The sequence below is a fragment of the Belonocnema kinseyi genome, chromosome 9 (genome assembly GCF_010883055.1).
Source record: "Belonocnema kinseyi isolate 2016_QV_RU_SX_M_011 chromosome 9, B_treatae_v1, whole genome shotgun sequence".
Lineage (NCBI taxonomy): Eukaryota > Metazoa > Arthropoda > Insecta > Hymenoptera > Cynipidae > Belonocnema > Belonocnema kinseyi.
The window spans coordinates 116,451,677-116,465,330 of NC_046665.1; the positions used below are offsets into that span (position 1 = coordinate 116,451,677).

Genomic DNA, 13,654 nt, shown 5'->3' on the forward strand with positions numbered 1-13,654 from the left:
TTGTAACTAAACTTTTTAATTTTTTAGATATCTAATAAATATGTACCCACAAACGTTTCTCCGTTGGGTTTATTTTTGTAGTTTCATTTTGAAACGGCGAAATTTGCATTGCCCGAAAAAACTCTTCATCTTCGAAAAAAACTTTTTATTTTAACATTTTGAAATTCATAATTTGTAAATTTTAGAACATAAAGCCTATACATTTGATATTGTTTTATCTTGCGGCTTTGAGTATTCAAAAATTTACAATTTTAATTGCTGCAAATTTAACGCAAATCTAATTATTTTAATATGTTTAGTCGCCATATTGTATCCGCCATTTTGAATTTTGTAATTCTGATTTCAAATCCATATTCAGTGATTTTGTAAACCACCATCTTAATAAAATAAAAAATAAAGTTTATAAGATTTTTGTACCACTATATTGGATAAAAAATTTTGAATTTATTATTTTTTTATTTTTGACTTGTGTTTAGTGATCCGAGAAATCCCCGATCAACAAGTTTTGAATAAATCCTATTAATTTTATTATTTTTAGTAGCCATACTGGATCCACTATTCTCACTTTCGTAATTATGACTTAATCTTGCAAATGATACATTTTTGAGCTAAAATTCGGATTCAGTGACCCGAAAAACCTCTTGCAAACAAGTTAAAAAAACTAAACTACTTTTTAAAATTCTTTTTCGCTACTTTGGATCCGCCATCTTGAATTTCAAACATTATACATTTTTCATCTCATGTTGAAATTCATAGTCCCAAAAAATCCCTAGAGGACAAATTTTAATAAAATAAAAATTCTGTGACCCAAAACACCCCTGGAAGATGAATTAAGAAAAATTTAACTGCTTTTTTAAATTCTTGGGCACCGTATTGGCTCTGCTATTTTAAATTTTAACAATTATAAATTTTTATATCTCATTAGAATTTACTTTTCGAAAAAAAACTGAAAAACAAATTGTAATAAAAAATAAAAATTCTGATATCAATTTTTCTGAATAATTAGCCCCTCATATTGAATTTATTATCCTTGATTTTGCAAATTAAAATTTTTTTATTTCAGATATCTTAAAAAATCCAAAAATTACTTCTGGGTGTATTAAGTGCATAACATATTTCTATTCTGATTTTGAATATAAATAAGTGAAAAATGCATTTCTCCTGGAAAAGGCCCTAATTTGGTTTATTTGGTTATTTATAATATTTTTGCAGTTAGAAATTATTGACTGTTCCAATTTTTTGACACTTTTTCATAAGAATTCATCCTTCTTTTTATAAAATAATTTATTTTGTTGAATGTTAACTTTATTCTTTAAAATTCCACAATTTAATTAATATTTCTTTGTTTTAGACTGAGAAAGTTTCTTTTTGAAAATCAATCTATTTTGTTGAAAAAAAAAATTGTGCTGTTTGGTTGCAAATTCAATTACTTTTATGAAAATACAATAATTTTATTTTTCCTTTCTGGATTGAAAATTTAATTTCAGCCGAAAGATCAACTGCTTTGTAAAAAATTCAACAAGGTTGAAAATTCACCTTCCTTTGGTTAAAATAAACCTTTTTTATTCATAATTAAAACTTTTTGATCGAAATATTAAATATTAAATTTTTTGTTGAAAATCACTCTTTTGTTTAGAAAATTTTACTATCATGTTGAAAGTGGATTTTTTTCTTTTCTTTTTCAGAATGAATCGTTAGAGTGAAAAACTGATATTTTTTTTACAAATTTAGGCATTTTTTTAAATGTATCATTTTGTGTATCAAATTGAACTATTTGGTTGAATGTTAAGTTTTTTATTAAAAATTCCACAATTTAGTTAAAATTTCTTCTTTTTCTAGACCAAAAAATATTTCTTGTTCAAAAATGTAACAGTTTTGCTTAAAATATATCCACTTTGGAAGAAATTTAATCTGTTTGCCTAAAAACGCAATTGTTTGGTTGAAAATTTAATTATTTTCAACAAACTTCAACAATTTTTTTAAAAAGTTATCAATTTTATTTGAAAATGCAACTTTTTTTTAAATTCCTTCTATTGTGGAAAATTTATCATTGTGATTGAAAATGCATCTTCTTTAAAAGAATTCAACTGTTTTTGACTTGAAATAAAAATTTGTCGGTAGAAATTTTAACTTTAAAAATCTTTGCTAAAATTAATTCTTTGCCGAAAAGTGTAACTAACTTGTTATCGATATAATTGAATTTTTTTGTGGCTGCTTATTCTAAGTGGGAGGAGGTGTCGGCATAAAAAGAAAGTTATTCTAAGATTTGAAAATTGTTAAGCCCTTCCTTAGTTGGTTTCAAATTATGTGAAATTATGTCTTTTGGTTTTAATATTAACCTGCAAAGCTAAACTATGTGAAGGTATAGGTTTAAAAAAAAACTTGCAAATGATAAAAAATTCATTCGAATTATCATTACTATAGGTTTACGTTTACGTGTGGCAGTGCGGTTGTACAGACCGCACCATTATCATGATATGTGTGCCCCCGGCCTTTCTTAATTGGCCATGCGTTTAAATGATAAGTAATATTAATTAATAGCTCATTATCAATCCTAGGTACCGCACAGCCACCGCAGCATCACAATTTAAAATTCTGATTTAAATTAGATTAGAAGTAATTAAAACACAAGTTTTTACACACAAATAAACTTAAGTTTGATGCGGCTACCCCTAAATACGAAATGGCTGTGCGGTCCCTTAGACCGCACCAGGAATAAAATTGAAGAATTTCTTGCTCATTCTAATGAAATAAGAATTATTAATGAATAAGAAATTTTTTCGTGAGCTTCCCAATATTTTCAATCATGAAACTTACTCTTATAGCGTATGTTACGATCACATCATCCTGCAAAGCTCACCTATGCGAAGTTACATAGTTTAAAAAAAAAACTTGCATATGATGAAAAATTGAATCAAATTATCATTACTATAGGTTAACGTTTGAATGTGGCCATGCGGTCGTACAGACCGCACCATTATCATGATATGTGTGCCCCCGGCCTTTCTTAATTGGCCATGCGTGTAAATGATAAGTAATATTAATTAATAGCTCATTATCAATCCTAGGTACCGCACGGCCACCGCAGCATCACAATTTAAAATTCTGATTTAAATGTGATTAGAAGTAATTAAAACACAAGTTTTTACACACAAATAAAATTAATTTTGATGCGGCTACCCCTAAATACGAAATGGCTGTGCGGTCCCTTAGACCGCACCAGGAATAAAATTGAAGAATTTCTTACTCATTCTAATGAAATAAGAATTATTAATAAATAAGCTATTTTTTTGAGCTTCCCAATACATTTAATCATCAAGCTTATTGTTATAGCGTATGTTACGATCATATGATCCCGAGGTCAGTACGAGTAAATAAACCTTACGATCTTTGGCTAGTTTGCGAGTATTACTAAGATTGGTTCAATTTATAGTTTACGGCCTTAAACGCTTCCGGCCTAGTATAAACACAGACAACTTTTATTGATATAACCAGGAGTATGTAGTAATTCTGAGTTACATCACAGTAATAAAAAATACGACCAAGTTGTAAAACTTGACAGGCGCGGTTCCAAAGAAATGACCTTGAGGGGCCGCTGCAGAGAGCTGTCGGAAAATTGTATACACATGGAGAGTTATGGCTAAATAAATTGACCAATTGCAAAAAATGCTGAATTTGAAATAAAAATATTACACTTTTAGCCCTCGAACCAATGACATTATTTAAAAACTTTTTAAAAATATTTTTTTTTCACGATGCAGCTTTTGTCACTATTTAAACAAAATGACACTGATGCTATTATTTTTGCGAATAGCTCTCTAATGCAACTATTTTTTCACTTTTTTAAAAATATTTTTTTATTTCTTTGCTGATTGATTAAAGTAACATATGCATCATCTCAAAAATGAAAATTTAACATTTTTGTATAATTTTGAAAATTTGAAAGGTTTTAAAAGCTTTCATGAAAATTTAAAAGATATTACAAATTTGAGGACAATTTATTCGATTTCCAAGTATTTCAAAAGATTTGCAATTTTATAGGGTAACCAAGGATATTTCAGAAAATTCCAAAAACTTCAATATTTAAAATTTTTTTAATGATTCTGAAGAAATAAATCTTAAATAAAACTATTACGTTTTAAGGGAAAGATAATTTTTTAACGAAAGAAAATATATTTTTTTAAATACGTCAATTTTCAACGAAGAAGTTGAATTTTCAATTCAAAAATACAAAATTTTATTCAAATTTTTTTAATTTCGAACGAAAAAGGTCAATTCCCAACCAAAAATAGAACAGTTGAATTTTTAGTTGATAAAATTATTTTTCAACGAAACTGATCAATGTTAAACTAAAATGATGATTTTCAACCGGAATCGTTGAATTTTATACAACAAAAAAAGATTTTCAAATATTCAAATTAATCTTCTACAAAAAAGACGAATTTTCCAGAAAGAACATAAACTTCCAACGAATGGACAATTTTATAGGGTAATCAAGAATATTTAAGAAAATTGCAAAAATTTCAATATTTTAAAAATTTCAAGTGATTCTGAAAGAGTATAAAAGATCACGGCTAGCCTCGATTAACCCCTTCATTGGCAGAGAGAATTCGACAAAATATTCCCAAAATAGAAGGAAAATTTGTCATCCTGAACATTTTTATCCTGGGGGTTTCGGGGTCGCTGAATCCGAATATGAAGTAAAAATTCAGAAATCCAAAGTGGCGTATGCAATATTACGGATCCAATATGGCGGACGAAGATACAAAAAACGGCCTAATTTTGATAAATCTAAGTACTTATGGGTTTTTGGGGTCGCTGAACCTGAAAGTGAAGTCAAAATTCAAAAATATAAAATGCCGGACAAAAATATACGCCATTTAAAATTTTCGAATATTGACTTAATATTCTGATTCAGCGACCAAAAAATCGTAAATACCGAGATTGTTCCAAATCGACCCCTTTTTTTTGTATTTTCGTCCATGATATTGGATCCGCCATTTTGTATTTTGACTTCAGATTTGGATTCAGTGACGCCAAAAACCCCCGAGTATCACTTGAATACAAAATCGGAGTTTATCTTTTTTAGCTGTTTCGGGGATGCTCTTCCGTTATTTTCAGACAAAGAATAAAAAATCGTACTAAGCGTTTTTAAGAAAAATCGTATCCTTTCCAGATGTTCATATTATTGAATTAAATGAATCTTTTTAAAAATATAGAAAAAATTAGTAAAAATCGACTATAATAAAACTTAGTTTAACAAAGTTTAGCATTTTATTTTCTAAAAAGTTTTTTTAGTACACTGACTACTTAAAAAACATGTTACTTGAGATTATTAAGGTTCCTAAGCTTCAAAGTAAAAAAGGGCTTTTTATTTCTAAAAATAAAAAAGTATAAATTTTCCTGATTGAAAATCTTATTTTTCTCAAAAACTACGCTAAATATGAATAGCAGTTGATATTTAAAAAAAATTCTGCTTCCTTAAGTCCATTGAATCTTATTTTTTCCAGATGTTTAGAAACATCTGGAATGAATGAAATTTCAATTCATCTTGAAGTCTGCATGGGGTTCTCATAATATTTTGGCATGAAAGTATGTTACTTACACTCAAAATGAAGAAACATGTATTTAATTGGTTTCCTGAAAAAAATGTAAATAAGTACATAAATTAATGTGCTGCCATATATTAAAAAGGGAAAACGGTTTTTTTTTAAGAAAATTGATATTATCAGTTTTGATATTTAAAAAAAATGTTTTCTTTAATAGGAAAAAATTGATTAGCAAAATCAAAACTTAGATAATATGTGATCCGTATTATCCAAAACCCACCAAAATAAGATAAAAAATTTTATAGTGACCTTTTCGATAAAATCCATTTTGAAAATTTCAAGAAAAACCGCCGTCTTTTTCTCATAGGTTATCTTCAATTACTTGACTGAAAAGAAAATTTCAGTAAAACGCTGAAAAAAGTGTTGCTTCATTTTGAGTCTACAATAACATATTTTCATAACAAAATATTCTGACCTCATGCGGACTTCATTGCATGATTTAAAATGGAATCATTCTTATATTGTTTATTTAATACATTCTTCCAAAGCTTTTTAAGAAACTACGAAAATAACATTTATTTTAAGGGGGAATAGGAATAAGGACTTGCAAAAATTTTTTTTTCATTTTTTTGTTGTAAAATATTTTTAAAATATTGTGTCAAATATTTAAGGCAATTGGAGCAGACTTGAAAATATCGATACGTGCCAAAAATCAATGAAAAATACTATAAAATAATAGAATTTTTATTAGTTTTCACTATACTTTCTACGTTCGTAAAGTGTGCACAGTGTAATGAAAAAAGAAAGGAGCTGAAATCGTTAAAAAAATTATTCTTTGTTTCACTTTTGGAATTTGTAAAACTTTAAACTAGTTTTTCTCGAAACCACTTTTTAAAATTCCGCTCCAGCAATTTTACAAAAACTACTGAACCGATCCTTCTCAAAGTTCGTGAACTTTTTGTACATAAAAAATCCTCCCCTCACAACGATATTTTTATTTGAATTTTTTTATATTAACGTTGTTTTTTACTTAAAAATTACGGCATTTTTCGTACAAAATCGCATATTTTACTTCAAATTATCACAAAATTTTTTTAAAAATCACTGGCTTATTTTACGATATTTTTTTACACAAAAATTACTAATTAATGTTAGAAAAATACTTTATAACATGCAAAACATTTTAATACATTTACTTTCACTAGATCTCTAAAAAAAATTAATAAAAAAAGCTCTTTTTTCATGCATTATCCCCCATTCCCCCCTTAACGAACTTTTTTTATTTTAATTATTTATTTTTAATTATTGTTTGGTTGAAAATTTAATTATTTTCAACAAACTTCAACAATTTTATTAAAAAGTTATCCATTTTGTTTGAAAATGCAACTTTTTTTTATTATTATTTATGTAATTTATGTAATTATTTAAGTAATTTTTCTTAAACTTTTGTAAACGTACAAAATTACACAACAGGAGTTTATTTTTAAATAATTACATCATTCAAATTCAATAATTCAATAATAATAATAATGATTAATTATTAATTAAATTAAATTAAAATATTAATTATTTTCAACCAACTTCAACAATTTTATTAAAAAGTTATCCATTTTAGTTGAAAATGCAACTTTTTTTATTATTATTTACGTAATTTATGTAATTATTCAAGTAACTTTTCTTAAACTTTTGTAAATGTGCGAAATTACACAAATTACCACAAACCACCCAAAATTCAACAGCAAACATTTTTATAAATTTCTGGAAATTTTTCATAATTTATGGTAATATTATATGTAATTTATGGAAACTTACCATGAATAGTCCTAAATTGCATTGAAAAATGTCTAAAAATTTCCGGAAATTTATTGTTATTTTCGATCATTTATGGTAATTTTACAGTTAAATATAGTAAATTACCATAAACCAGCAAAAATTCCATTTTTATAAATTTCCGTAAATTTCTGACATTTTTGGTAATTTATGACATTTTTCAATTTTTTGCAATTTATGGTAATATTACAGGTAATTGATCGCAACTTACCATAATTTGCCAAAAATTTAATTTAAAAATGTCTCTGAATTCTCGAAAATTTCTGGTAATTTTCAGTCATTTATGGTAATTGTACAGGTAAATAGGGTCAATTACCATAAACCACCCAAAATCAAATTTTAAACATTTTTACAAATTTCCGAATATTTATGTAACTTTTGGTAATTTATATCAACTTGCCAGAAATTTCCCATTATTCTATTTAAAAATGTCTATAAATTTCCTGAAATGAATTAAAGTTTTCGGCCATTTATTTTAATATAACAGGTAAATACAGTAACTCACCATAAATTACCCAAAATTCGATTTTAAGCTTAGTTATAAATTTCCGAAAATATGTGAAATTTTTTGGTAAATTATAGTTATATTACAGGTAACTAATGGAACCTGAAAATAAATTATTTAAACTTCGATTTAAAAATTTCTATAAATTTCCGGCAATTTTCAGAAATTTTCGGACATTTTTGGTAATTTTATCTTATATATGGTAACTTTCGATAAATTACCGCAAAATTTTATTATCTGCAACCAAAATTCCTTTACAATTTTTACGGTAAGTAGGCTGATTATTGTAAAATTCGAACTCATAGATGTATAATTTTCTTTATTCACAGCAGACGTTACTTTTCACTCCCTAGGGAGTAAAAAGTAGAGCTTCAACCTACCTTGTAACAAAGAATTGTTGGATTTTCTCATTGTTTTCTTGATAACCAAAATTTCTAATCTTGAAAAAATACTTACCATGGAACCTGAGCAGTTGAAATAAAAATATTTTGTCCGCAAGTTCCAAAAGCATCTACATGTAAACCGGTCGCATTGTCGTGAGTCAGAGCGTAACAAGCTTCTGCCCACCTTTGCGCGGCCTTAGCTGCACCTGCATGCCATTTCTGCAATTATAAAATAAAAATTAATTTTAGATTTTTCTCTTAATTACAAAAGAAAGAATATTTTTAATCTAAAAATTAAATTTTTTCACAGAAAATTCCAAAATTTAAAGAAAAAAACAGAAATATTGTTTAGAAGAGAAATAAATAATAAAAATAAACAAAGTAAACGCCGAGAAATAATCTACTTTTTCGAATCAAAAATTAATTTTGAGACAACTTTATTCCGTCTCAGGTTGGCCATAGCCATATAAATAATATTTATAAACAATGAATTTTTGGAAAAATTTTGAATTTCAGACTGGGACTTTTCCAATTCTCCTACATTGAGCCATAAATCTCTATGGCTGTAAAAACTCGACCTAGTTTAGACTCCCACTTCAAGAAGATTTACAACTTTTTAGGACCAACAGAAAATGTTTTAGGAAACCTTTAATTTTCTACTAGAAAAAATAAATATTTAAACAAAAATCAAATTTTTAAAATATCAATAAAAGAAATTAATTAAAAAAAACAATGAAAGTTTGCAAAAAATAGTTCAATGTTGAACAATAAAAATGAATTTGTAACAAAAGAGTTCAACTCTTAGTAAAGTAGTTCAATTTTTAACTAGAGGAAATTAGTTTTAAACCAAAAATAGGCTATTCAAGTTTGCCACTAAAAAAAAATTTCAACAAGTGCAAAAAGTTTTTACAAAATACTTAAAATTACAACGAAAGAAATAAAGTTTTACACTAAAATAAGAAAACTCTATTAATAAAGTGAACTTTTTTCAAAGAAATTCATTTATAAGAAAGTAAATGAATTTTCAACATAAAGAATGAATTGCTCATGAAAAATATACTTTATATTTCAACTAAAAAAGATGGTACTTTTAAATTAAAAATGTTTAAACACAAACAAAAATGAAATTGTTAAGTTTTTAGTTAAAATAATTAGTGATTAATGAAAAAAAATTTTCCTCACAATATAATTAAATTTTCAATCAAAGGGATGAGCCTTCAGCAAACAAAAAATGATTTTTTATAAAAAGAGTTACCAACAACTTTTAACTATATATTTGATTTTTCAAGTAAAAAATATAAATTTTCAACAAAGAATGAAATAGTTAAATTTTTGGCTAAAAAGGATTATTTTTCAAACAAAAAAATCAATTTTTAACAAAATACATACATTTGCAACCAAGTAGATAACTTTTAAATTAAAATAATGAATATCTAATATAAAAATGAGTTTTTGACAAAGGAGTTAAAACATAACCAAGTGGTTGAACTTAAAATGAAAAAAGATTTTAGTTGTGAATAAAAAACAGTTAAACTTAACCAAAAATTTTAATTGTTCAATTTTTAGTTTAAATAATTATCATTAGAAAAAACAACAAATTTTGAACTAAATAGTTAAATTTTCAATCAAAGAGATAAACCATCAACAACACAAATTAATTTTTAACAATAGAGTTGCAAAAATTGTTTACCAATTTAATTCGACTTTTCAATAAAATAAATAAATTTGAAACAAAATATTTAAATTTTGAAGCAAAAAATTCAATTTTCCACAAAGAATAGAATAGTACAATTTTCTGTTGGAACAGAATATTTTTCAACAACGGAAAAAACGTTTCAAACTGAAATAATAAATCTCTAATCGAAAAAAAATTATTTTTTGTCAAAGTAGGTCTGCCATGAGTAATTATATAATTTTAAACAAAAAGTTTTAATCTTAAACCAAAAAATAAATCATTTAAATAAAATTTATTTATCGCAAAGGAGTTAAACTTTTAATCAAGAATTTAAATCTAAATTAGAAAAATATAATTTCAACCAATGAGCTTTCATTTTTAACACGAAAAGATCAAGTTTTTACCAAAAAAGATTTCAATTTCCAGTGAAAAAAATAATATTTGAGTTTCAACCTAGTAATTGAATTTTCAACCAGAAAAAAATAAAGTCCCAACAATAAATGCAATAGTTTGTAATTCAACAAAAAAATATTCTAATTTTAAACCAAATTCAATTAAATTATATCAAAAATGCGAGTTTAAAAAGAATTGATTTATCAAAACCATTTGATTTTCAAGAAATAGTTGCATTTTGAACAATAAAAGAAGAAATTTTCAAGCAAAGAGATTAACTTTTAAAGTAAAATGACTGCAAAACATTTTTTAGAAATAAATTGTTTTAACTTTTACCCAAATAGTTAAATTTTTTAATTAAATATAACAGTGTTCAGCAAAAAATATAAGTTACATGTTCAATTTGAAAAATTATTTTGCAATCAAGGAAAAATCTAGTGAAGCAGTTAAACTTTTAATAAAGGAGTATAATTTTCGAAGAAACTGGTAACTTTAAAAAAAAATAGGTACCAGGCAAAAAATTACTAATTTATATTATTATTTATTATTTATATTATATTGCTTAATTAATATTATTACTAATTAGATTAAAACATGATGAAAAATCGATAAAACACGAAAGCATATATTTTTTTATAAATAAATTATTATAAATTCAAGAAATAGTATTTCTGATGGCAAGAAAGACGTAACTGTACAAAATTACACTTCAGAATTCTCTTTTTGAATAATGACATCCCTATACATTTTTTGAAAAAAATTCATTTTAACAAGAAGGAAGTAATTTTTCCTAAACTTTTGTAAATGCGCGAAATTACACAAAAGAAGTTAATTTTTAAATAATTACATCCGTGTGAAAAAGAATTTTGTATTTTTGATAAAAATTCATTATTTTATAAGCAAAAAGGAACTTTCGATAACGGTAAACCGAACGCGGAAGAAAGACACAGGGTCTATAGATTAATGTACCTGCTCATAAAATGTGAATTTTGAAACAAAATTTCACAAAAAGGCTTAAAAACAAGTATGTTTATTAAATAACCGTTTTTTAAAACAAATACTGGACAAAATTAATTTTCGGAACATAATAATAATATATTAAATATATAAACGCTAATGTATTTACTCGATAATCTTTCTCGGGCTTTGTGCACACTTGTGCACAGATTTTTTAAAACTAAATGACTTTTTTTGCTCAAAATAACGTACAACCCACAAATATTGACCAATTTAAACAAAAAATTTCTAAATTCTGTTATTATTTCTAAGAGAGTTGTCGAGTCTGATCTTTGAATAAGGTATTCAATTTTTTTATAAATAAACAAATATTAGGAAAAAATGGCTATTTTATCTATTTGACGTTCCAGGTGATTGTCAATAACAGGAAAATTGTTAAATTTGCCTAAATTGCATAGAGTCACATTAGATAAAGATGTTCCAATATTATTTATTAAACCAAAAAATGTTATAAACAAAATTATTTTTTACAAAAATGTTTTTCACGATTTACCATTTTTATACGGTTTTTTCAAGTTATGTTGCAAGCGATTTGAGAAAAAACAATATTATATTGAAAAAATTTCTCTTTATATTATAATTGTTTACCCCGTGTGGAAAAATTTCGGGGCGCTGGCCAAGCGCTGACCAGACCGTCTTGTGTCTGGTCAGACGCTGGACAGGCGGTCTAACAGCGCCGCTGGCCAGAAGTGTAACGCCTAAACCATTAGATGGACTAGATTAGACGGCGCTGACCAGCCGCTGATCAGCTCGTCCAGAATAGACGAGCTGATCAGACGCTGACCAGACATGTAACGCTTTTACCACAAACAAGGTTCAAATTGAAATATTTCAGTTCAAGATTTATCATTTATTCGTTTTTTTGTTGAAAATAAATTTAGTTTACTTTAAGTTCAACTATTATATAATGATGATTACAAAATAGCAGGCAATTCACGATATTAGCCCTAAGTACAGCCGTCCTACGGACGCCGAGTGATACGCGACAATTAACATAACCTACAAAATCATTGATCGATATCGATTTTTTATCAAGTTTTAAATACTATTACATGGATTCTTCCCTTATTGTGTTGGGTGATTTCAAGGCAGGATATTTTGACTGCTGTGTTGATAACAAAATAGCAGACAAATCATTATTGTCCATCTTCGTTTTTATTAAAAATTTGGCTAGAAATAGATTCAGTACGATGTAAAGACATATATAAAATCTTCCTCTCTGGTCTTTTGTAGGTTAGGTTGCAATTTGAGAAAGAATCAATTAATCTTATCTCATATAAGTGTATATTAGTGTATATTATTATTATTATAAACAAATTTAATGAACATATGCAGTAATCGCGCATTTTTCAACAGAAAAATTCGTTTTTTCAAAGTACATTTTTTTAAATTAGGAACTTTATGATAATTTTAGAAAATTCATAATTTTTTGAATAATTTTATGATTATTTAAACAAATTTAATAAACAAAATCATTATTCGGGCATTTTGTCGGCAAAATAATTCGATTTTTTCAATGCCCGTCTTTTCAGTTGGGAATTATATGAGAATTTAAGAAAAATTCATAATAATTTGATAAACTTTATAATTTCTTTGAACAAATTCAGTGAAAAAATTCATTAATTAGACATTTTTCTACAGAAAAATTCGTTTTTTCTATGTACAATTTTTTCATTAGATTATCGAAAAAAAAAATAATGTTTGCATCGACAGAGACGCGGATAATGCATTTGTTTAATAATTTTAAATTCAAAAAAATGTAAAATTTATTAAACAATTATGAATTTTCCTTAAATCATCATGAAGTTCCCAATTAAAAAGAGTCACATTGAAAAAAACGAATGTATCTGTCCACAGATGCCCAAATAATGCATTTGTTTGTAAAATTTGTTTAAAAAAATCATAAAATTTATCAACTCATCAGGAATTTCGCCGTATTTATTATGAAGATTCCAATTTAAGGTCTGAAGTCAAAAGAAAAAATAATTTTTCCATTAACAGATACCCCAATAATGCATTTATTTATTAAATTTGTTTAAAAAATCACAAAATTGATGGAAAAATTATAAATTTTACTGAAGTTTTAATGAGGTTCCTAATTAAAAAAGTTGACGTAGAAAAAAACTAATTTTTCTGTCGACAAATGCCTGATTAATGAATTTATTGATTAAATTTGTTTAAAAAAATCATTAGATTAATCAATAAATTATGAATTTTGCAAAAACGATCATTAAGCTACTAATTAAAAACAAAATAAAAATAGAAAAAAACGAATATTTATGTCGAAAAGTTCCTGAGCACT

The 13,654-nt window shown here is 25.9% G+C and overlaps 1 protein-coding gene across 1 annotated transcript in view; it reads right to left on the reverse strand.

The window, feature by feature from the left end:
* LOC117180836 (cysteine-rich secretory protein 2-like) overlaps nt 1-13,654 on the reverse strand; it is a 96,209-nt gene that overhangs the window by 49,849 nt on the left and 32,706 nt on the right. Inside the window, exon 3 of the mRNA XM_033373363.1 lies at nt 8,341-8,486. Coding sequence (XP_033229254.1) covers nt 8,341-8,486 — 146 coding nt within the window. The remainder of the gene's footprint in view (nt 1-8,340; nt 8,487-13,654) is intronic.